Genomic DNA, 25,906 nt, shown 5'->3' with positions numbered 1-25,906 from the left:
AAGGCAGACAAAGCAAAAATGGGAACCGGAAAAAGAGATGGGAAAAATAAAAACAACCCACAAGAGGGGAGATTTAAACTTAACTATAAACCACCATGTTAACAATCACGTTAAAAGATATACTATACTAACACTAATCAAGAGAAAGCTGTGGTGGCTATATTAATATCAAATAAAGTAAATGTCCACCCAAAGATTTGTACATGAATATTAATAGTAGCTTTGTTCTTAAAAGCAAAAAAACTGAAAATCTAAATGGTCATCAACAAGTGAATAAACAAAGTGTGAAATATTCAGAAAATGGAATACTACCCAACAAAGAAATAGGGACAAACTATTGATACACGTGGCAGAATCTCAAAATACTTATAGTGAGTTAAACAGGCCCAACTAAAAAAAGAGTAAATACTATAATTCCATTTACATAAAATTCTAGAAAATGCAAACTAACCTTTAGTGGACAGAAAGCAAATCAATAGTTGCCTGAAAACACTGAAATAGGGGAGAGGGGTTATGGGTTACTAAGGGGCACAAGGAAACATTCGGATATGATAAATATGTTTGTTATCATGCTTGTGATGATGGCAGGATGAGTCTAAGCTGATGGAAGGGCTCAAAGATAGGTCCTACACCATTTCCTGCCAGGTAATCTTGCTTCAGTTTAATCTACCGCCTCTGCCATAGCACTTTCCCATTTATGAAGAGGTAACACCAGCCTGGAGGACTGCTGGAAGCATTACTTTGTACTTTTGAAGCATCTTTCTGATTTCTAGAGATCAGGTGCAGACTCCTATTACTCATCTAAGTGAGAATGGCAATATTCAGTGAGTGGGGAAAGGGATGTTTGCTGGACAAACAACAGCAGGATCTGTGTGTGCAACTTGGAGCACAAACTGGCTACAGCCCCATTAGGAAGCACAGCTGAATTCTAAAAGATCTGCATTACCATTTTGCTCTTGCAGTTGAATCTGGAGACGGAAGGTCAGAAGAAAAGGTTCTGGAATTTAAAGGCACCACCACCACCACCACAGCAACAACAAAACCTTTTGTAAAGGATCACAAGAATAAAACTGCGATAGAGTTTGGATCTTCACATGTTCATTAGGAACAAAACCAATAAAGAACAAAACCAAGGGAATAAAATTTCAAGGTTAAAAACAATTCACCAGGCTCGCCTACCTACCTATATGCTTTGGTACAAACTTACAGCTCAGAATTGGGCCTGCAAAGACTTACTTTGCAAATGGTATACCATCACCATTTTATTTGTTTTCTTTGTCAGAGACAATTTTCTTTAGATTAAGGAAAATCTTACTAAAAAAAAAAAAACTCATAGGAAAAAAGAATTGATGGCTTCTGAAATGGATGTATCTATGTACCCTTCTCTTTCCTTTCCTTTTTTTTTTTTTTTTGCCTATACAGTTAATAACCAGAATCGGTTCACTGTATTTCTGTTACACAACCCCAAGCTGCAATTGTACACATCCCTTGGGATCACGGTGGTCTCTTCTTTTTCTAAATGGAACAGGGTTTTACAACAGAAGTAATAAGCTTCATGTCAACATTTCCAAGGAAACTGACAATGTAGTTCTTCTGTCTCCCACTGGCTTTGTTGTTTCTTAAAGAACACTGAACCATTTGATACAAGGACATACTGTTAAAAAGTGGTTTGTGGAGGCAAGAAGCAAACATTTGGAGTACAGTCTATAATTAAGCCCAGTATACTGAAATCTTCTATTTGTAGCAAAATCTTACCAAAGATAGGCATCTGTAACCAAGTACAAAGAAATGGCAAACCAGTCCCCATCCAGGGGCAATGAGGGCATTTTTATAGCTCCACCCTCATTTCCTGCCAAATTCTAAAATGGCTAGACCCCCAGGGGTATAATCTAGTCTTGTTAATACCACTTGGCTCATGTTCATATCTTAACTCTCCTGCTGCTAGCCAAAGACCATCCAAATATCCTCTCTGTACCCTAACTCTCGACTACCAAACGAAAAGAATGAGGCCAAGATGCCTGACACACACACAGGGACTCTGGCTCTCTCTTCCTTTCAGTACACAGTTCTCCACTGCCTAAGAGGCCCTGCAGGTCCCACCCTCACCTCATCTTTTCTCTTTCCTTATCAAAACGCTACAGCCAAATGAGAAATCTCTCTTTTTTTTTTTTTGAGTTCCTATACTCTAGGACGGCTACCTGCTGCTTTTTCCACAGCATGAGTTCCATTTTAAAATATCACCTCAGCAATCTTTTCTTCTTTTCCAAAATGTCTTCATCTATCCTTTGGCAGAGAGAGAGAGAAAAAAACAAACAAAAAAAATGGCCCTTTTTTCCTTATTGATTCTGTCAGGCACTGTGAAATCCAGGCACTCTTAACACAGGAATGAAAAGAAGTCACCTGACAACTAAACTGACACGGGGGTGGAAGGGTAAACCAGAGGGGAAAAGCTTGTTAGGTAAGGGCTAAGAGGTACTGGACCTCTGAACAGTCCCCAGAAACAAAAGCTGAAACTCAACTACAAATCTACATGAAGGACTTCTTTGAAACTTGAGTAGAAAGGTTATAAGAAATGAATAACTAAAACATAACCCTGAAACACCTAGGAGTATGATGGAAGAAGAGTCGAGAGGGTGAAGTATTCCAAAGGGGGATAAACTAAAGTGCGGGCACTTGAGTTGGTTTCTGCTCTGAAGCCCAGCATGGACACAGGCCAAACAGGACAGTGAGCCCAGGACTAGAGCTGATGCCTGGCTTCCCTGGAACCTTGAAGATCAGGTTCACAACCATCCTGTAGACTGTTCTATGTTCTTCACACACTAAAAAATTTCACATAGGAAAATAGGACTAAATATCTCTTGGCAGGAAATTGTGTTCTCAGCTACATGGCTTTTAATAAGTCACTCCTCATTCTTTGGGTCTATCTATGGGGTCTGCCAAAAATTCTATGACCCAATGACTCTAAACAGCAAAAATATTTCTCAGATTTTTCTTATTCATTTAGAAAATATTTACTGGGAGCCTAATGTATACTGTTGCTAGATTCTGGGGATATAAAATGGAAAACCTGGTCTCTGCTCTCAAGAGTCTTATAGTGGGCTTCCCTGGTGGTTCAGTGGTTAAGAATCCACCTGCCAATGCAGGGGACATGGGTTCAAGCCCTGGTCCAGGAAGATCCCACATGCTGGGGAGCAGCTAAGCCCATGAGCCACAAATACTGAGCCTGCATGCTACAACTACTGAAGCCCGTGCACCTAGAGCCTGTGCTCAGCAGCAAGAGAAGCCACTGCAATGAGAAGCCTGCACACTGCAACGAAGAGTAGCCCCTGCTCGCCGCAACTAGAGAAGGCCCACGTGCAGCAGCGAAGACCCAATGCAGCCAAAAATAAATGAATAAAATAAATAAATTTATATATATATATATATATATATATATATATATATATATATATATATATATAAAAGAGTCTTATAGTACAGCCAGAGACAAACAGATGTTCACCACACAGGGTGGTAAGTGCTCCCACAGAGGTATGCAAGGGATACCACAACCTAATCTGTACAATCTAGGGGGTGGGTGGGGGGTATAAGGACAGGCCTAGGAGAAGTGATACAGGGGCAGAAGCTTCTTAAAGAAGTTTAGCCTAAACATCAAGGGTGAATCACCTGGAGAATACAGCAATGTGTTAAGGAATCTAAAGTAGTCTGGTTTAGACAGTAGAATGTAAATGTGTGGAAAAGGGAGAATGAGAAGACATGGTCACAGGAGAATTAGGCAGAGACCAGATCCTGAAGGGACTTGGTAGCGTTTCGAACGTTCATAAACAAATAAATAAAGCTTCATTTTTTAAAAAGTAAATTTCACTGATAGAAAAGAAACAGAATAATTTCCATATTTTCACAGAAGAAGGAAAAGGATGAAAGAACTAAAAGACAAAACAAAATAAAATAAAACCATGAAGGAAATCATCAGGACAAAATAAACAGAAGAGGGACTTCCCTGGTGGCACAGTGGTTAAGAATCTGCCTGCCAATGCAGGGACACGGGTTTGATCCCACATGCCGCGGAGCAACTAAGGCTGTGTGCAACAACTACTGAGCCTGTGCTCTAGAGGCTGTCACAACTATTGAGCCTGTGCACCACAACTACTGAAGCCCATGTGCCTAGAGTTCGTGCACCACAACAAGAGAAGCCACCGCAATGAGAAGCCTGCGCACCACAACAAAAGAGTAGCCCCCACTCGCAGCAACTAGAGAAAGCCCGCACGCAGCAATTAAGACCCAACACAGCCAAAAAAACCCACTATGTTTAAAAATAAATAAATAAATAAACACACAAACAGAAGAAAAGGGCCAAACATAATAGTCATTGTAATAGAAACAAGTACATCAAATTCATCTACTTAAAAACAAACTCTCGCATTGGACTAAAAAACCAAGAAACAGCTATATGCTCTTAACAGGAGTCACATATAATATAAAATGACATAAAAAGTTAAAGAAGACCTTCTCACGCCTGTGGCCAGGCCTAAGAAAAGCTTCCCCCAGGGCTGACCTTCTTGCACTGGCTGCCAGGCGCTAAGACTGGATCTATCACTCCCGTGGCCTCTGGCTTTCCCATGCACCTGTCGCCACCAGGGCTGCTGTGACCCAGGGAGTCATGCCACCTCCGCACCTTGTCCTCACCAGGGCAGACCCAAGTGCTCCAGGACAGCCTCAGGAGCAGACTCCTGTGGGTGGCTCACATGCAGAGGTGAGGCTAAAACCACAATTGAGCCCCAGGGCAGGGCGACTAAGGAAGAGGAACAAAAATCTTCCCGTGAAGCTGCACAAGCCTCAGATGAAGTCCTCGAGATCAGCTTGGTAAACCCTGCATCTACAGAATACCTGGATGGACAATGAGTGTTCCCACAAATGAAACTGGTCTAGCTGTAGCAGCTGCAGACTTTGAAGACTAGTACGTGCAAGAGGTGGGCCAGGTCAGAGCCTGAGTTGCCCCCACAGTGCCCACAGTGGGACCAGAGACCTAACTAGAGGCTGTGGAGGGCCTCCGGGGGAGGCAAGTGCTGGCTGTGACTCATGGTGGGGGCAAGGATGCTGAAAGCTGAGACCCAGGAAAATATAATGATTACTATTTTTTAAAATGTTTTGTTCTGTTGTTGTTTTATTATTATTTTTTATTTTTATTTTCATTTGAGTTTTTAAAAACTTCTAAAGTATGTTTTAATTTTTTAATATTTCTCTTTCTACATTACTTTTTTATTCTGTGTTTTTTCCTTTTCTTTTTTTTTCTTTCCTTTGTTCTGTTTTGTTTAAATCTTTTTTGCTTTGTTCTATTTGCTCTTATCTTTATCTTTTAAAAATTATCTTTGTGTGTTTGTTTTGTTTTCTTTGCTTTTTCCTTCAGTTTGCATTCTGCTTTTGTTTTGTTTTTTATTTTTTTTGTCAATTTTGTTTTTAATTGTTTGATTTCATTTTGGGGTTCTTTTGTTTGTCTGCTTGTTCTCTTGTTTTTTCTTTTCCCTGTTTTTGTTTCTTTTTTTGTACGTTTTGTGTTTCTTTGTTTTTGTTTGGTTCTGCTTTTACCATCTGTCTGGGGCTTTGTCTGCTTCATTTGTTTGTTTGTTCTTAGTTGTTGTTGTTGTTTGCTTGTTTTTATCTTTGCTATCTGTCTTCAGTTTTCATTTGTTTTCTTCCTGCCCTTTTTTCCCCCACCCTCTTATTGCCAAGCTGTGCGGCTTGTGGGGTCTTGGTTCCCAGGCTGGGTTTTGGGCCTGAGTCTCTGGTGTGGGAGCGCTGAGTCCAGAACACTGGAATGCCAGAGAATTCACAGTTCCAGGTAATATTAAATGGCAAGAGGTCTCCTGGAGGTCTACATCTCAACTCCAAGACCCAGCTGCACCCAAATGCCTGCAGGCTCCAGTGCTGAATGCCCCACACCAAACAACAAGCAAGACAGGAACACAAACCCACGCATCAGCAGACAGGCTGCCTAAAGTCGTACTAAGCCCACAGACACCCCAAGAACACACCATGTGATGTGGCCTTGCCCATCTGAGTGATGAGATCCAGCTCCACCCACCAGAACGCAGGCACCAGTCCCTCCCACAAGGAAGCCTACCCAAACCACTGGACCAACCTCGCCCACAGGGGGCAGACACCAGAAGCAAGAGGAACTACGACCCTGCAGCCTGCAGAAAGGAGACCCCAAACACAGTAAGTTAGACAAAATAAGAAGACAGAGAAATATATTGCAGATGAAGGAGCAAGATAAAAAACCACAAGACGAAATAAATGAAGAGGAAATAGGCAAGCTACCTGAAAAAGAATTCAAGGTAGTGACAGTAAAGATAATCCAAAATCTCAGAAAGAGAATGGACAAAATACAAGAAACGTTTAATAAGGACCTAGAAGAACTAAAGAACAAACAAACAGTGATGAACAACACAATAACTGAAATTAAAAATACACTAGAAGGAATCAATAGCAGATAACTGAGGCACAAGAATGGATAAGTGAGCTGGAAGAAAGAATGGTGGAAACAACTGCTGCAGAGCAGAATAAAGAAAAGAGAATGAAAAGAACTGAAGACAGTCTCAGAGACCTCTGGGACATTAAACACTCCAACATTGAAATTATAGGGGACTCAGAAGAAGGAGACAAAGAGAACGGGTCTGAGAAAATATCTGAAGAGACTGTAGTCAAAAACTTTCCTAACATGGGAAAGGAAATAGTCAATCAAGTCCAGGAAGCTCAGAGAAATAGGAAATATGAATAAACCAATCACAAGTAATGAAATTGAAACTATGATTTAAAATCTTCCAACAAACAAAAGTTCAGGACCAGATGGCTTCACAGGAGAATTCTATCAAACATTTAGAAAAGAGCTAACACCCATCCTTCCCAAACTCTTCCAAAATATTAGAGGGAGGAACACTCCCAAACTCATCTACGAGGCCACCATCACCCTGATAGCAAAACCAGACAATTTATCACAAAAAAAGAAAATTACAGACCAATATAACTGATGAATATAGAGGCAAAAAACTAGCAAACCGAATCTAACAACACATTAAAAAAATCATACACCATGATCAAGTGGGATTTTTCCCAGGGATGCAAGGATTCTTCAATATATGCAAATGAATCAGTGTGATACACCATATTAACAAATTGAAGAATAAAAACCATATGATCATCTAAATAGATGCAGAAAAGGCTTTCAACTAAATTCAACACCCATTTATGATAAAAACTCTCCAGAAAGTGGGCATAGAGGGACCCTGCCTCAACATAATAAAGGCCATATATGACAAACCCACAGCAAACATTATTCTCAGTGGTGAAAAACTGAAAGTGTTTCCTCTAAAATCAGGAACAAGACAAGGGTGCCCACTCTTGCTACTATTATTTAACATAGTTTTGGAGTCTTAGCCACATCAATCAGAGAAAAAAAGAAATAAAAGGAATACAAATTGGAAAAGAAGAAGAAAAACTGTCACTGTTTGCAGATGACATGATACTATACATAGAAAATCCTAAAGATGCCACCAGAAAACTGCTAATCAATGAATTTGGTAAAGTTGCAGGATACAAAATTAACGCACAGAAATCTCTTGCATTCCTTACAGTAATGATGAAAAGTCTGAAAGAGAAATTAAAGAAACACTCCCATTTACCATGAAAACAAAAAGAATAAAATACCTAGGAATAAACCTACCTAGGGAGACAAAAGACCTGTATGCAGAAAACTATAAAACACTGTTGAAAGAAATTAAAGATGATACCAACAGCTGGAGAGATATACCATATTCTTGGATTGGAAGAATCAATATTGTGAAAACGACTATACTACCCAAAACAATCTACAGATTCAATGCAATCCCTATCAAATTACTAATGGCATCTTTTACAGAACTAGAAAAAAAATCTTAAAATTTGTATGCAGACACAAAAGACCGTGAATAGCCAAAGCAGTCATGAGGGAAAAAAATGGAGCTGGAGGAATCAGACTCCCTGACTTCAGACTATACTACAAAGCTACAGTAATCAAGACAGTATGGTACTGGCACAAAAACAGAAATATAGATCAATGGAACAGGATAGAAAGCCCAGAGATAAACCCATGCACCTATGGTCAACTAATCTATGACAAAGGAGGCAAGGATATATATAATGGAGAAAAGACAGTCTCTTCAATAAGTGGTGCTGGGAAAACTGGACAGCTACATGTAAAAGAATGAAATTAGAACACTCCCTAACACCAAACACAAAAATAAACTCAAAATGGATTAGAGGCCTAAATGTAAGACCGGACACTATAAAACTCTTAGAGGAAAACAAAGGAAGAACACTCTGTGACATAAATCACAGCAAGATCTTTTTTGATCCACCTCCTAGAGTAATGGAAATAAAAACAAAAATAAACAAATGGGACCTAATGAAACTTAAAAGCTTTTGCAAAGCAAAGGAAACTACAAACAAGACAAAAAGACAACCCTGAGAATGGGAGAAAATATTTGCAAATGAATCAATGGACAAAGGATTAATCTCCAAAATATATAAATAGCTCATGCAGCTCAATATTAGAAAAACAAACAACCCAATCCAAAAATGGCCAGAAGACCTAAATAGACATTTCTCCAAAGAAGACATGCAGATGGCCAAGAATCACATGAAAAGCTGCTCAACATCACTAATTATTAGAGAAATGCAAATCAAAACTACAGTGAGGTATCACCTCACACCATTTAGAATGGGCATCTGGGGATGGTGGTGTGCTGAACTGGGCAACCGGGATTGACATGTATACACTGATGTGTATAAAATTGATGACTAATAAGAACCTGCTGTATAAAAAAATAAATAAAATTCGAAATTTTTAAAAGAATAAATAAATAAATAATGGGCATCATCGGAAAATCTACAAACAACAAATGCTGGAGAGGGTGTGGAGAAAAGGGAACCCTCTTGTACTGCTGGTGGGAATGTAAATTGATACAGCCACTATGGAGAACAGTATGGAGGTTCCTTAAAAAACTAAAAATAGAATTACCATATGACCCAGCAATCCCACTACTGGGCATATACCCAGAGAAAACCATAATTCAAAAAGACACATGCGGGCTTCCCTGGTGGCGCAGTGGTTGAGAGTCCGCCTGCCGATGCAGGGGACGCGGGTTCGTGCCCAGGTCTGGGAGGATCCCACATGCCGCGGAGCGGCTGGGCCCGTGAGCCGTGGCCGCTGAGCCTGTGCTCCGGAGCCTGTGCTCCGCAAGGGGAGAGGCCACAGCAGTGAGAGGCCCGCCTACCGCAAAAAAAAAAAAAAAAAAAAAAAAAAAAAAAAAAAAAAAAGACACATGCACCCCAATGTTCACTGCAGCACTATTTACAATAGCCAGGTCATGGAAGCAACCTAAATGTCCATTGACAGGCGAATGGATAAAGAAGATGTGGTACATATATACAATGGAATATTACTCAGCCAAAAGGAACGAAACTGGGTCATTTGTAGAGATGTAGATGAATCTAGAGACTGTCATACAGAGTGAAGTAAGTCAGACAGAGAAAAACAAATACTGCATATTAACACATATATGTGGAACTTAGAAAAATGGTACAGATGAACCGGTTTACAGGGCAGAAATTGAGACACAGATGTAGAGAACAATGTATGGACACCAAGGGAGGAAAGCAGTGGCGGGTGGTGGTGGTGGTGTGATGAATTGGGAGATTGGGATTGACATGTATACACTGCTGTGTATAAAATGGATGACTAATAAGAACCTGCTGTATAAAAATAAAATAAAATAAAATTCAAAAATTAAAAAAAAAGGATTATAAAAGAGACGTAAAGAGGTGAAAAAGAAAAAGATGAAATGAAATGGAAGATACAGAAAAGAATGATACAAATACAAGGACAACATATTAATAAACTTGAACGTCTATGAAATTGAAAATTTCTAGGAAAACATAAAGTATCAAATTGTCTTTAAAAATCAGAACATTGATGAAAGAAATCAAAGACCTAAATAAATGAAGAAATATACCATGTTCATTGATTGGAAGACTCATTATTGCAAAGATGTCCATCCTTTCCAAGAGAACCTATAGATTCAATATGATACCAATCAAAACCCCAGCAGAGTTTTTCTAGAAATTAACAGGCTGATTCTAAAATTTATACAGAAAGACAAAGACAGTAAAGAACTAGAATAGTTAAAAAGACATTAAGTCAGAGGATTCACACCATGTAATTTCAAGACTTAACCATAAAGTCAAAATAGGGTTGTGCTGGCAAAACGATAGATACACAGATCAATGGAGCAGAATAGAAAGCACAGAAATAGACCCACACATACATAATTGATTTCTGACAAAGGTGTAAAGGCAATTAAACGGAACGTGGACAGTCTTTGCAATAAATGGTGCCAGAACTGGACATCTATATGCAAAAATAATAAATAAAACCAAGAACCTCAATTCATATCTAACACTACATATAAAAATTAACTTAAAATGGATCACAGACCTATAAATGCCTAAAACTGAAAGTTGTAAAAGAAAATATGAAAGGAACAGTTTGAGACCTTGGGTTAGACAAACACAGTTTATACACCACATCAAAAGCACAATTTAAAAAATATTTTTTACAAATTAGACTTTATCTAAGTAAAACTTTTGCTCTTTAAAAGACGTTGCTAAAAAATGAAAAGGCAAGCCACAGACTAGGAAAACAATATTTCTAAAACATGTATCTGACAAAGACTTCTATCTAGAGTAAAGAACACTTAAAACTCAGTAAGACAACCCAAATAAAATTTAGACAAGGGCCTCCCTGGTGGCGCAGTGGTTGAGAGTCCGCCTGCCGATGCAGGGGATACGGGTTTGTGCCCCAGTCCGGAAGGATCCCATATGCCGCGGAGCGGCTGGGCCCGTGAGCCGTGGCCGCTGAGCCTGCGCATCCGGTGCCTGTGCTTCGCAGCGGGAGAGGCCACAACAGTGAGAGGCCCGCGTACCGCAAAAAAAAAAAAAAAATTTAGACAAAAGGTCGGAACAAAGGTTTGACTTTAACAAAAGATATAAGAAAGGTCAATATGAACATGAAAAGATGCTCAACAACCTGAGTAATCAGTTATATGCAGATTAAAGCCACAATACACACTCAAATGGCTAAAACTAAAATCTGACAATACCAGGTATTAAGGAGGATACAGAGCAACTGGAGTTCTCATGCCTTGCTGGTAGGGATATAAAATGATACAATCATTTTGGGAAACAACTTGGTAGTTTCTAATAGTAAATTTTTATTTAATATATGACTCACTCATTCCACTCCCAGGTATTTACCCAAGAGAAATGAAAATATATGTTTATCCAAAGACTTTTAAGCAGCTTTATTCACAATAGCAAAACAATGGAAACAACCCAAATGTCTAGAACAGGTGAATAAATAAACAAACTGATATGCTGGAATGGATTAATATAATGGAATACTACTAAGCATAAAAAAAGAATCACACTACTGATACATGCAAAATAAATGAACCTCAAAAACAACCTGTTGAGTTAAATAAGCTAAACAAAACACATACTGTATGATTCTATTTATATGAAATTCTAGAATGACAATGTTTGACTGGGGTCAAAGGTGGATTGGTGGGAACTGATTGCAAAAGGGATCAAGGAAATTTTGGAGGGTGATAAAAATGATCTACATATGCATTGTCCGATATCATAGCCACTAGCCACATGTAGCCACTGAGCATCTGAAATATAGCTAAATTTCAGATTTAAATTGAGGAGCTAAAATTTAAATTTAATTTAAATAAATTTAAGTTTAAAAATTGATACTTGATTCAGTTATTGGGAAACAGTTAAGTATGTTCAGAGAAACCTAAGTATGGGAATCTACTTTTTCAACTGTAAATTTTATGAAATCTAAATACAAATCAAGTACTGTAATGAAAATTTAGCATTGAATTCAAATGTTAATGTAAAATACACACTGGATTTTAAAGACTTAGTAGGAAAAAATAATGCAAAATGGCTTAATATTTTTATTGATTACATGTTGAATTGATTTATAATATATGGCATTAAATAAAACCCATCATTTTGTTTCTTTTAAACTTTTTACTGTGGCTACTACAAAATATAAAACTATGTATTGCCAACTCAAAGTTGTCACTTGCCATCTGCCTCTACAAGGATTAGGTCACTAACCACAGCAGTCACTGACCTTCAACACGCCCTGAAAGGAGTTCAGGGTGGAGATATCAGGAATGAGGCACTCTGTGCTCTGGCAAGAACTGGCAGAACAGGCCTCCAGAGAGTTAGATATTTTCCGAAGATTTTTTGTTGTTGTTGAAGTATAGTTGATTTACAATGTCGTGTTAGTTGCAGGTGTACAGCAAAGTGATTCAGCTCCGTTACAGATTCTTTTCCATTATAGGTCATTACAAAATATCAAATATAGTTCCCTGTACTATACATTAGGTCCTTGTTGTTTATCTATTTTATATATAGTAGTGCGTATGTGTTAATCCCAAACTCCTAATTTATCTCTCCTCTCAACCCTTTCCCCTTTGGTAACCATAAGTTTGTTTTCTATGTCTGTGAGTCTATTTATGTTTTGTAAATAAGTTCATTTGCACCATTTTTTTAGATTCTACATATAAGTGACACCATATGATATTTGTCTTTCCCTGTCTGAATGACTTCACTTAGTATGATAATCTCCAGGTCCATCCATGTTGCTGCAAATGGCAATATTTTATTCTCTTTTATGGCTGAATAATATTCCATTGTATATATATATATACAGCATCTTCTTTATCCATTCATCTGTTGATGGACAATTAAGTTACTTGCATGTCTTGGCTACTGTAAATAGTGCTGCTATGAACACTGGAGTGCATGTATCTTTTCAGATTACAGTTTTCCTCTTTTCTAGATATATGCCTAGGAGTGAGACTACTGGGTCATATGGTAACTCTATTTTTAGTTTTTTAAGGAACTTCCATACAGTTCTCCATAGTGGCTGCACCAATTTACATTCCTACTAACAGTGTAGGAGGGTTCCCTTTTCTCCACACCCTCTCTGCATTTATTATTTGTAAACTTTTTTTTTTTTGGTAGGCGGGCCTCTCACTGTTGTGGCCTCTCCCCTTGCAGAGCACAGGCTCCGGACGCGCAGGCTCAGCAGCCATGGCTCACGGGCCTAGCTGCTCTGCGGCATGTGGGAACTTCCCAGACCGGGGCACAAACCCGTGTCCCCTGCATCGGCAGGCGGACTCTCAACCACTGCGCCACCAGGGAAGCCCTGTAAACTTCTTGATGATGGCCATTCTGACTGGTGTGAGCTGATGCCTCATTTTAGTTTTGACTTGCATTTCTGTAATAATAGCAATGTTGAACATCTGTTCACGTGCCTGTTGGCTATCTGTATGTCTTCTTTGGAAAAATGTCTATTTAGGTCTTCTGTCCAATTTCTGATTGGGTTGTTTTTTGGCTATTGAGCAGTATGAGCCGTTTGTATATTTTGGGAATTAAGCCCTTGTCTGTCACATTGTTTCCAAATATTTTCTCCCATTCCGGAGGTTGTCTTTTCATTTTATTTATGGTTTCCTTTGCTGTGCAAAAGCTTATATGTTTGATTAGGCCCCATTTGTTTATTTTTGCTTTTATTTCTTTTGCCTTGGGAGACTGACCTAAGAAAACATTGTTATGATTTATGTCAGAGAATGTTTTGCCTATGTTTTCTTTCAGGAGTTTTATGGTGTCGTGTCTTATATTTAAGTCTTTAAGCCATATTGAGTTTATTTTTGTGTATGGTGGAAGGGCAGGAGAAGATTTTATGAGCCTAATTTCTTGTAACCTCTCATATCTAGAAAAACAGTAAAATCATTAATCTTCTCCTCACAACTAGCAGCAACCCTCTGCCGAAATGTGTGCTTGATTGCACGTATTCCCCTTCACCAAAATCATATATGTACTGACCTCCCCCCTTACCTCTTCAGAACAGTTCCTCAGAGCTATCTGAGAGGCTGTCTCCCAGGCTATAGTCCTCATTTTGCCCCAAATAAAACTTAACTCACAACTCTCACGTTGTGCATTCTTTTCAGTCGGCAGTATCTTGCATCTTCATTGTGGTGAAAACAAAGGTATATACATTTGTCAAAATTAAAATTAGTGTTTGATTGCATATAAATTATGCCTCAATAAAGGTGATAAAACTATTAAATTGGGTAGTATTGGGTTGGCCAAAAAGTTCTTTCGGGTTTTTCTGTAAGATGGCACAGAAAACCCGAACGAACTTTTTGGCCAACCCACTATATATGTGTGTATGTGTGTGTGTGTGTGTGTGTGATAACTTGTGCATATAAATGTATAAATGACTATCTTGTTGGTGACCTTTCCTTATCAATAATCAGAAACATAAAAAAAAATTCTGTGGACATGCAAAATTAACTGTTCCTCTCAATAGTTAACACATGAAATTATATTACGGTTATTTAATGTTGGCCTCCATCACTAGCAACTGAGTTTCTTGAAGGCAGGAATCCTGTCTTGTTCATGTCCGTATAAGCCTAGCACTTAACACAGTAAGTTAACATAGCACTTTACCAATGTTTTAAGAACGGCAGAACTGTCCCAGCCAATTTATATATATAGTCTAATACCCACAAAGATCCCTGCAAATTTGGCATTATTACTCCCATTTTTCATATGAAAAAAGTGAGGGTCAGAGGACAGAAAGCTTAGAGTAACTCACCAAATATCCAGAACTAGTAAATGAAAGAACTAAGTTCCAAACCCACATTTGCCTCAACTCCAAAGCCCGTTCTTCCACACTACATCATACTGCCACCTCTCCAGGTGGCCATTTCATAACTGTTTGATGAACGTCTAAATCAAAATAAAGATTAGTATTTAGGGGCAATGGAGGCACAGAAATTTTCCTGAACTTCTAGTGTTACAGCTTCGTAGTCTTTGAATGGGTTTCCTTGAGACAGAGAGCAACTTGGCAGCTCTTGCTAGAAGATCAGGAAGGACGAATCTAGTAGGAAAAAAAAAAAATCCCTCCCAATTAAACTTTCCATTTGGGAGTCTGAAGAAGAAAAATAACCCAGAACAAAGAGCATGGGAAAGAGAAAAAAAGAAATGCTGAATCTGCTAATATAGTTAATTAATGTGAAAGAATTAATCTAACAGTAACTTCAGCATTCAAAAATGAAGTTAGGAGATCCTACAAAGGTAGTACAGTTTCTAAGTCTTTTGGAGCTCCTTTTTAATTAGGCTCCCAGAATCTCAGCATTCCTGTTTGAATAATCCATATTTCTGGTTATTTATTCAGCTCCCCACTGCTGCACATTTACAAGCCATATGCCACAGGAATACATCACTTCATATTTGCACTCAAACATCCAAAGACACTGACAGTTCAGACCTTTAAGAAGCTTAGAGGAAAGTCCCTGCAGAGTATAGTTTTAAGGTTAGAAGGTCCAGGAAGCCAAATGCATCTTCTTTATATGCTATTTGCTTGAGAGAAGGTGGGTCATTTCAACAAAAGGACAGGCAATTAGAAGGGTAAAGGAGATAAACAAACAAAAGACTCAAGAGAGTAAAGCTAGCAAAAATCAGCTGAACACTAAAGGCCTCTGAATAATTCCAATGCCCCTCTCTGCACTTTAAAATAAAATTTTTAAAAACAATTCCACAAAGGAAGATTCTTCAATCAATCTAAGGTCTGGTATACACTGGACAAACCAAGAGGTCTACTGTGCCCCTGGGCCTACACAAGCCTTTAAAGAGGAGAGGTTTTAGTAACATATACCTTGATAATCTTAAATACAAAAATAGTTTAAACACAAAAATTTGTAGAATTTGTCATTGGAGAATTTTTTATAACAACAAAACAATGGAAATACCTTCAATATCAATAACAAAGTAAGACTACGTTATATTCCCTTAGAGTGCATTATTCAGTTATTGAAAACTCTCATGAAGGTTATGTCAAAACATGGGAAACAGCATGTTAAGTTCGAACAAACAAACAAGAAAAAACAGTATAGAAAATTACATGTGTGGTAGGCCTAAAAAGCTGTTAAAGAGAAAACAATTATGGGAAAAAAGACTACAAGGAATATGCATCCAAAGTTGGGCTGTGTTCAAGTGACAGAGCTGTTTTTTAGCTTCTTGGAGGCAGGAATCCTGTCTTCCAATTCTGTATAAGCCAAGCACTTAACATAGTACCTTATCAGTCCTACTACTAACAGTAGTTTTGCATGTCTATATTCTAAGCTATCAAATTTATTTAAAAATTTTTTCAATGAAATAAATTAACAGAATTTTCAGTGTACTTGAATATGTTTCAAGACAGCAGACTCTGGCTCAATTTCATAAATAATCCCATGATTATAGTCTCTTGCATCTCTCAATTGAAAAAACCGACCATTGATACTACAACCCCTTCTCTGGTTACCCCTTCACACCATTTCTCTATTTCCCTTCCAAGCCAGATTTCTCAAAAGAGTTATCCATAACAAGCTATCTCCTATTTACTTCCAACTTTAGGATTCTGTGAATTATACCAACATGATATTTACTATAAATATTTTAAGAAATTAAAGCATAAATAATAAGATACACAAGGAAAGCACTATAAAGAAAAGTTCTAGAACTGTCTTGCACATTTTCATATCTCCTATGCTAGCCACATAGCACATGTGCAATGCATTATTGAAAATAACACATAATGAAAAATATGTATAAGTGAAAAATATGAATTATATTCTGCTGTCAATAATAAAAATATGGACAAACATATGGCATAGACAGGTCTATGTGGAATATAAAGAAAACTGGGCTAAGTTTAGAAATTAATATAGGATATGTTGAGAAGTTAACGACTAGATTTCCCAAAACCAACACACTATAAGGAGGAGCAAAAAAAAACATTTCCCTTTGATGGAGTGGTCCTATTACCAAATGACCTAACAATAGGGCACAAACAGACTGAAATATACTTTTTATTCATCCAATCTAACTTCAGAAAAGACTATACACACACTTGAAGACTTTACTGTTTTATATATCTAGCAAACTCAATGGAATAAAAGACCATAGCTACATGTTCTTGAATCCAGGCTAACAGTGAGGAGTTGGACAAAAAAAGATGGAGAGCTAGGAGATAATAGGAGATAAGAAGCATACCTTAGCATGAGATTCATCAGTTGAAGACCCTCACCCTTCAGGAAGCGCTCACGATTAGAACTGAGCATTAGGCAGGAACAGAGTGAATCAAACAGATTCTCCATCATCTCCTGCTCCTCGGCTGTGCTAGGATTGTGTCTTTTAAACACCTGTCAAGTAAAGATATCAGAAAGCACAGAACCATAAGAGAATGTCTTTTCATCAACCAGCACTCAACAGTTTCCAAAGCCTATCTACTCCAAAAACCCTACAACTGAGGAAACAGAAGCTTACCAAACAAAATTCTCATCAGTTTCCATTATAAAGAAACTGGGCTTTCTGACGCACAGGTTAAATAAATGGCTATCAGTTCATGCAAAAAATCAGAACACTCAACCTGACCACTGAGTCCATGAATAACTGATAGTTCCAAGGAGGCAATTTAACAAAAACCAACAAAACCTTTTCATTGTGAAATATATTAACATGTAGAAAACTCTATAAAAGACAAGTATAGCTAAATGAATAAAGTGAACACCCCTGAAACCAGCATCCAGATCAAGAAACAACTTTGCCAGCTACTCCCCAAAGCCTTCCACTTGCACTACGCAACCACATTTCTTCCCCTTCTAAAAGAAACCACAGTCCTGAAGGGCAAATCTTGGCTCAATATAAGGAACAGTTTCCTAACCATCAGGGCTACTGAACTGCCTCATAGACTAGCTGGGGCTCTAAATCATGGGAACAGCGAAAAGCAGTTTTATCTTTGCCAGAAATATATGGCATGTTAAGAGGAAAGCCTTTTAACAGTGTATGCATACCCATACAGTCTACTACAAAATGATCAATAATCTTGCGGGAACAGGACTAAGCACTTTCCCAGAATTGGGAGATTCATGTTTCAAAGCTCTGTTTTTTGGGGTGGAGGCCAAGCCACTCAGGCTGCTGGCACCAAGACGAAAGCTGTATGCAAACTGACATCTCAGACACTCCCAACAGTCTTAAGATTTTATCCAAATGATCTATTTTCAGTCCTGGTTTTGGAATAGCACAGATGAGATTTGTTAGAAAAAAAATCTTAACAGTATTTTCAGAATGCCAGCAGAACAACATTTCAACAGGATTTACATTTCTTACAACGAGCAAATGGCAATTTCTAATTTCTTTTTCCAGCCTCCAGTGCCACATCCTTCCCTATCCTCCTCTCTGACCTCTATCCCACTGTGTTGGAACTTGTACTCCTGAAGCTTATCTGGATCCTAAATGAACAGACTCCAATTTAGTGGCAGACTGACGGGAAAGCAAGTGAATAATCTTGGGAGTGGGTCAACTAAAAATAATTTGGCATTCTTGGCTCAAGAATATACACTTAAGCAGGAAGCACACCTCTTTTGAATTGATAAATATCAGAAGACTGAGAAAGTCCACACCAGATACACAGTGATATGTGGTCATAAAGAGCAAATGACTAAGAAAAGGAGGTAAACCATGTACCTCCAATGTGACCTCAAACCTACCAACACACTCCATATGGCTTGCATCACATGGCTTATTCCTTCCAACAATTTCCAGCTCCACCTCCCATTTCAAGCAAGCCATGTATCTTCACGGCAGACAGGAAGCATAAGAATTACTCACGGATAACTGCTGAAGAAGCACATCGATTCCATCCAGCTCCCCAAGCAATTCCCTGTTTTCTAAAAGGGGAAAAAAATAGAAGGAGAAAAAAAAAAAATGAAGCTAACTGTCAGATTTTACAGCCGTCTAACACTGATACATCAGCAAACAAAATCAATACAGCTTGACAGAGTACAAAAGCTGCACAGAGAGCGAGAGGGAGAGCAAGGGGATGCCAAAGGCAAGAGAGCTTGCTGTCATGATCTGAAACAAGCCTGGCTCCTATCCTAACAGAATATCAATACCGAGAGGGAGCCTCACCATCATTGTCCTGGAGCAATATGGCCAGCACTTCACTACAATACAGTTTGTTGGCATCAAAAGGCATCTTTGCCTGTTGGGAAATAGGAGAAATGAGAAAAACGTTAAGGGGCCTTGCTTCCTTCCCCAGGACAAATTTTTTCACAAGTACTAGGATCTGAGTTAGAGAGAAGTAGACGTTAGAAAGGGAAAGGGCAGGTTAAGGGTAAAAAAAAGTCTGCCTCTGCTCTCAGGAGACCAGACTCAAGCACTGCATAGTAAAACCATAAACAGTAGATGTACACAACAGCTCTCACACTCCTAAAGCCCAGGTGCAAATGTCACCTCCTCTGTGAAGCCTTCCCAGATTCCCCATTTTGAGTCTAGGGACTATTGTCTAGCACATAATACATACTCAAATGTGAACTAGATAAAGGATTGAAAGTTTTGAACATTTAAGACTAAAATCCACCACGAAGCTTCATTCACAAGTTACAATCATAAAATTAGGCTGTAAATTAGCTGACAGATGATCAGAGAAGCTGAAAAGAAAGCAAGCTCTTGTTTTGATTAGTTGAATGTCTTTATAACAAAGTAGTTTCTTTTGGATTTTTTTTTAAATGCTTAAAATTTAATTTGAAATCATAAACCTATCTGCTCATGGGCCATAATCTGCCTACTATTTAAAAAGGAAACCACATTAAATATGCAGAAATGTGTTAATATTTTAACACCCAAATTACTACCCACAATTCTTTCCCTGCTGCATGCTCTGCTACTTGGAGTTGCAGAGGGGACACATCTACTGCAGAGCCTATTTTTCATGGTCATCCACATTGTTGCCCCAGTAGTGAGACTCAAGTGCCTCATCATTAACAATGCCCCTTGGATAAAGGTACACAGAGAGGAGCACAAGCCTCATCGATGTGTTTTTATTTACCGTACCCTTGATCCTTAAAATGCAGGCACAAAGACCATGACTGTTAATCAGCAGCAGCCTTGCTATCTATCCAGGTTTTTGAACTAACAAATAATTACTGTACCCGGAAAGGACAGGGGAAGTGTTTATACTGAAGCTAATACCTCCATCCCCTTTGCACCATTCACAGTTCTGTTTGGACACTGATTTTGCACTTAAGAAGGAAGAGTGGCCCCTAATGAAGCAACACCCAGCATCTTTTCAGTTCTCTCTGCATGTCTTCCCCATCAAGCCTAAGTGCACCCCATAGGGTTTCAGAAGGCTGACCAGGTATGGCCCATCTTAGGTTAAAAGATCTGTAAATACAAGGTCTTATGTGTGCTGACTGCAAGTTATGCTCCCTGGGCAAGCTTAAGGCCTTGTTTCAAGAAATTCAGTACAACAGCCAGGGTTTAAATGCAATCTGTGGCATTTTTCACTTTAAGAAAAACAGTTTTATACAAGTCAAAATACAAAAGTGAAAAGCCAAGGGGTGAGCATGTCTATTCGAATGACGGATTCGCTAATAAAATCACTTACTCAAACGATTTAAGTTCAAGTATTGCTAGTTTAAATTATTTAAGCCACACCAACTTATATGCAGCTTTTTAAGGGTCAGGATTCTTGTTGCAAACAAGATACACTCAACTGAAAGAAGCCAAAAGACATCAGGCCACTAGAGCAATAGCCTTTCTGTGGTTCCAATGTCTCTTGTCTTTTATTTGATTTTATAAACTCCTGTCTCTAAGGTAGGAGATAGGTTTCCTCTTTTTTTCAACAAATATTTATTGGGCACCTGCTATATGCAAGACACAAAATTGAACGTGACAGCAAACAGAGGTGAATTTGACATGAAACTGGTCCATTGTTATGTCATTTAAAAAATTACACTGAATTAAAGTTAATTTCATCAAGTAATACATTTATGTTAAAAAAAAAAAGGACATGAACCTGGGATTAGACATACCTAGATTTAACTCATAAGCATGTACTACCTATGTGACACTAAGTCTGCAGTTCCCAAACTGTGTGCCAAGGTACCTGGGACATCATATTGAATTCACAGGGGATTGCAAGGATTTACGGGATTTACAAGGAAAGCACAGTGACATCTCACATCTGCTGATTAGTGAGCACGTTAACCACTAGCTTCAGGTACATTTCTTTTTTTTTTTTTTTTTAACATCTTCATTGGAGTATAATTGCTTTACAATGGTGTGTCAGTTTCTTCTTTATAACAAAGTGAATCAGTTATACATATACGTATGTCCCCATATCTCCTCCCTCTCGCGTCTCCCTCCCTCCCACCCTCCCTATCCCACCCCTCTATGTGGTCACAAAGCACCGAGCTAATCTCCCTGTGCTATGCGGCTGCTTCCCACTAGCTATCTATTTTACGTTTGGTAGTGTATATATGTCCATGCCACTCTCTCACTTTGTCCCAGCTTACCCTTCCCCCTCCCCATATCCTCAAGTCCATTCTCTAGTAGGTCTGCATCTTTATTCCCGTCTTGCCCCTAGGTTCTTCTGACCATTTTCGTTTCTTTCTTTTTTTTTAGATTCCATATATATGTGTTAGCATACGGTGTTTGTTTTTCTCTTTCTGACTTACTTCACTCTGTATGACAGTCTCTAGGTCCATCCACCTCACTACAACTAACTCAGTTTCGTTCCTTTTTATGGCTGAGTAATATTCCATTGTATATATGTGCCATGTCTTCTTTATCCATTCATCTGTTGATGGACACTTAGGTTGCTTCTATGTCCTGGCTATTGTAAATAGAGCTGCAATGAACATTTTGGTACATGTCTCTTTTTGAATCATGCACATTTCTTTTGATGACATCTTTTCTTTGTGAAGCTGGGTTTGGGTGGTTGCTGTGATAAAAGAACTATGTGAAAATCAATGTGGAACAGGAATGAAGATGGTTGCGTTCAATCTGATTCCAAGGTTTTAGAAGTTGTGTAGTACAACTACACAAGAGGCACACACATCTACTGGTAAGTAATTGTGATATTTAAGAATGAAATTAAAAATATATTTTATTTTAATTCATGCATATTATTTTTTTGAACGGCTACTAAAGTCTTAGGACATAAGTATGTATTAAATTTGTTTGGACCTAAATACTTTAAATGGGACTGGTAGGTCCTTTTTGGCATAGAACCCTGTAAAAACAAAATTACTGAGATACTGATGGCACCATAAATTAAGAACGGTCATCTATGACCGAAGTAACATTTCCTGGTCTCAAGTTTCTTTATCTGTAAAATGGAAACAATAAAATAACATCTTCTTTGGAGAGTTACTCTGAGAATTAAATAATATGGAAGTACCTAATACATAATAGTTGCTATAAGTTTTTCTGATGATTGGGATCAGAAATATCCAGGTTAGAATCTCAGCTCTAACAGTTACCAGCTATGTGAACTTGGCCAAACTACTCTGACTCTCTAACCTGACTGATACCTCTTACGTTGAGTGAAACTGGGCTAGATGGGAAAGCAGGAGACTAATCTTTCATGCCTAACCAAAACCAAAAGTCACCAAGGAAGTTTTATTTCTGTTTAAATCTCAGCCAGAGATGACAGCCTCCAAGCCTGCAAAATACCAAACTGCCAAATTACAAGGACATTTAGTCAAAATCAGGAGGAAGGAGAATTTATTTAGCAGGTATAGTCTCTTGGATTTTGCAAAGTTAGTCAACGGGAGTTGGAGCTTTGGGGGCTCTCGTCTATCCAGGAGCCTGGTGATCCTAAATCTTTCAGCTGTCAGAGTAATTACAGAGTCAAGCATAGGTTTGTACTCAGCATGTATTGGCCTCGAATAAAATTAAACTTCACCTTTTTGGGAGCTGCTGCTTTTTTGGAAAGTACAAGACATTTATGCTACCACCCACAGCCAGAAGCTGTAGATTATTTCTGCAGCTCACCTCTGGTACCTGGGACACATGGGGCAGGTTCAGACACAGCTACAGCCCTGGACAATAGTCAAAGCAGATTGTGCCCTACAAAAATCCCATCTCCTGGTCATAAGAGGCTAAGGACTTAGCATCAACCAGTTGTACATGTAGTATAACATAGCCAATTCTCAATTCATTAGCTCAAGCGCCAAACATTGCAACTGTTTTTGAAGCAATGATTTAATTGAGAAACAAAAAGCAATCTCAATTTTGTTTCTTTGGAAAAGAAAAAAGTTTTGGTGTTATTTTCAATAGTAGACAATATCCTAATAAGTTTGTATTCCCCATTAAAAAGTGAACTATGGTGCAGTGTCTCTCATACTACTGTTATCTGCTTACCTGTTAAACCATTTAATGTAATCCTCCACAATGGGTTTTATCCTTATTAGCAGCACAAATGAGTGAGGTTTCATTTAGTGAATGAAGAAATCCATGAGTATCTCTGTAAACTGCTAGGCTACCAGTACATAAAGGAGACTCACCAATGTGCCACTCACTTACTCAAGGACTACTGAATAAACAGGGGACAGTTAAATAGCAGGGTTTTATCAAGCAATGTAAACATAAGTACTCTAGGATGAGGGATCTCAGACTTCAGCATGCATCAGAATCACCTGGAGGGCCTGTTAAAACACAGATTGCTGGCTCCACCCCAAGCTGGGCAGATTTAGTGAGTCTGGGGTGGGTTCAATAATTTGCATTTCCAACAAGTTGCCAGGTAATTTTGATGCTCCCCATTGGGAACCACACCCTGACAACAATCAGGAGGAGATACACATATGATGGAGTCCCAGTCCTTGCTCTTTTTTTTTTATTTTTTATTTTTTTTTTGTTCAGGAAGATTAACTCTGATGTATTTCTGAACATCCATTATGTGCCAGAAACTTTGGATGTTTTGGTTCACATCTTCACATTTTCTTCCTTGAAATATTATAACAATATCCTAATTGGCCATCCTGCCTCCACCAGGTTCCTTCAATTTTTTATTCTTTATTTTTTTTGCGGTACGCAGGCCTCTCACTGTTGTGGCCTCTCCCGTTGTGGAGCACAGGCTCCGGACCCGCAGGCTCAGCAGCCATGGCTCACGGGCCCAGCCGCTCCGCGGCATGTGGGATCCTCCCAGACCGGGGCACAAACCCGCGTCCCCTGCATCGGCAGGCGGACTCCCAACCACTGCGCCACCAGGGAAGCCCCCAGTCCTTGCTCTTAAGGAGTTTAAGGACATTGGGAGAAAGACAAGGAGCACACATAAAAAGAGGAAAATCTGCCAGGTGATGAAGAAAAGATGCTCCCTGAGGGTAAGGGTCATACAGTTATAGGCATATGTTACAACCCAGATCTGCTAACTACCAGAAGAGAACCAGTAGAAAAAAAATAAAATGATTGATATTCGGAAAAGAAAGAGGGCAATATGGGCTGGGGGCAAAATAGTGCTATGGAAAGGGTGCATGAAGAAAGTCTGGAGGCTTGGGTTTTCATTCTAGCTCTATCTCTAACTAGCTGCATGAATTTGGGCAAGGCACTTAATCTCTACAGGTCTTGATTTTTAATTTTTTATCGGCAACAGAACTTATAAAATTCCTTTCAGTTCAAAAAATGATGGAGGCAATGTGGAAGAGTAGGGATTTAAGTTGGTTAATGAAGGTGGTGTATAGTTTAGAATTACATAGGCAGGAGTCATTCCTGGGGGAGGGGGGAACATGAACAAAGACAGACACAGAGGTCAACACTGTTGACCCTTGTTGAGCTTTGCAAAGGGGGTAGGTACAAGAGATGTCTGAACAGTAATAAGGCCAGTGTTTCAAAACTGAGAAATGAAAGGAAAAAGGAAAGAAAAGAAAGATCAGGCCACGTTAAAGGGCCTTGAAAAGTAGGCAGAGATGGTGGGATCTGATGCAGAGGGCAGTAGCACCACTCTAGGAAGGTTCTTAAATAGGGAATGGCATAATGAAAATGGAGTTTTAAATTAGTTTGGGAGCAGTGCGGAACAAACATGCTCACATTTCTGGAGACCAGTGGATCTTAGTGAGGTTCGTACATTTATAATCACAGGTGGAACTTCTCTAAAATACACCGAAGACAGAGGCTTGAGACAGTAAGTCTGGGAATAAGCACTTTCCTAGATTATGAGAAATAAGAGCAAGGCATTGGTTTTAAAGACATGCCTTCTTACTGGCCTTGCCCTTAAGCAGGACCTTCTTTCATTAATGTTCTGGGCAGCACAGGATTTTTCTAAGGGTACTTGCTTACTAGTAAAATAACCAAATAGCATTTTAATGTTTAGATACCCCAAAACCTTGAAAAACTGTTCCAGAGACAGCAACATGGCTATTTATGCCTTGAGGGTTGCATAAACACTATGCCCTTTGCAAGAGTCAAAAGCTTGCAAGACTACCAAATGGACCTCTTTATTACTCTCATAAGGGTAATGGTATCCAAGCCAAACACCCAAAGGTCTCGATTTCCCTTCCTGTTACTAATCCAAAAAAAGACTGGCAAGTTTAAACACCTTTCAAAAGGCAGAAGAGGCCTTACATTCTGGTTTAATGAAGAATCCCTGATTCGGTATCAAGTCTCAAGTAACTGGGAAAAATTGGTCCTGATTTCAAAAAGACAAAAACTATTGGATTATTTCGTATATTTCAAGGTTAAGGCCCCAATCTATGGCCACCCCATCAACAATTCAGGTCTCTGCCATCTATCCTACGCCCTTAACTATGTGTTTTACTTTCCTCTTCCCTACTCCTCACCCCCAAAATGTCTCAAGGCTTTGGAGAACAAAGATTTGTTGAATATTGAGGAAAGAAGAAACTGAGGGAGATGTGAAGGTAATTACAAGGGGAAACCAAAGGACATCAAAACTCATGAGAGG

At 38.8% G+C, this 25,906-nt stretch overlaps 1 protein-coding gene across 1 annotated transcript in view; it reads right to left on the bottom strand.

The window, feature by feature from the left end:
* CTNNBL1 (catenin beta like 1) overlaps positions 1-25,906 on the bottom strand; it is a 158,965-nt gene that overhangs the window by 65,946 nt on the left and 67,113 nt on the right. Inside the window, exons 8-10 of the mRNA XM_079718581.1 lie at positions 19,135-19,207; positions 18,835-18,893; positions 17,218-17,366 (exon numbers count right to left, since the gene is read on the bottom strand). Coding sequence (XP_079574707.1) covers positions 17,218-17,366; positions 18,835-18,893; positions 19,135-19,207 — 281 coding nt within the window. The remainder of the gene's footprint in view (positions 1-17,217; positions 17,367-18,834; positions 18,894-19,134; positions 19,208-25,906) is intronic.

This window comes from Hyperoodon ampullatus (genome assembly GCF_949752795.1).
Source record: "Hyperoodon ampullatus genome assembly, chromosome: 14".
In the NCBI taxonomy this organism is placed as follows: domain Eukaryota; kingdom Metazoa; phylum Chordata; class Mammalia; order Artiodactyla; family Ziphiidae; genus Hyperoodon; species Hyperoodon ampullatus.
Note: the sequence above shows the minus strand (reverse complement) of the source record. Positions and strands in the feature narration are given on the sequence as shown.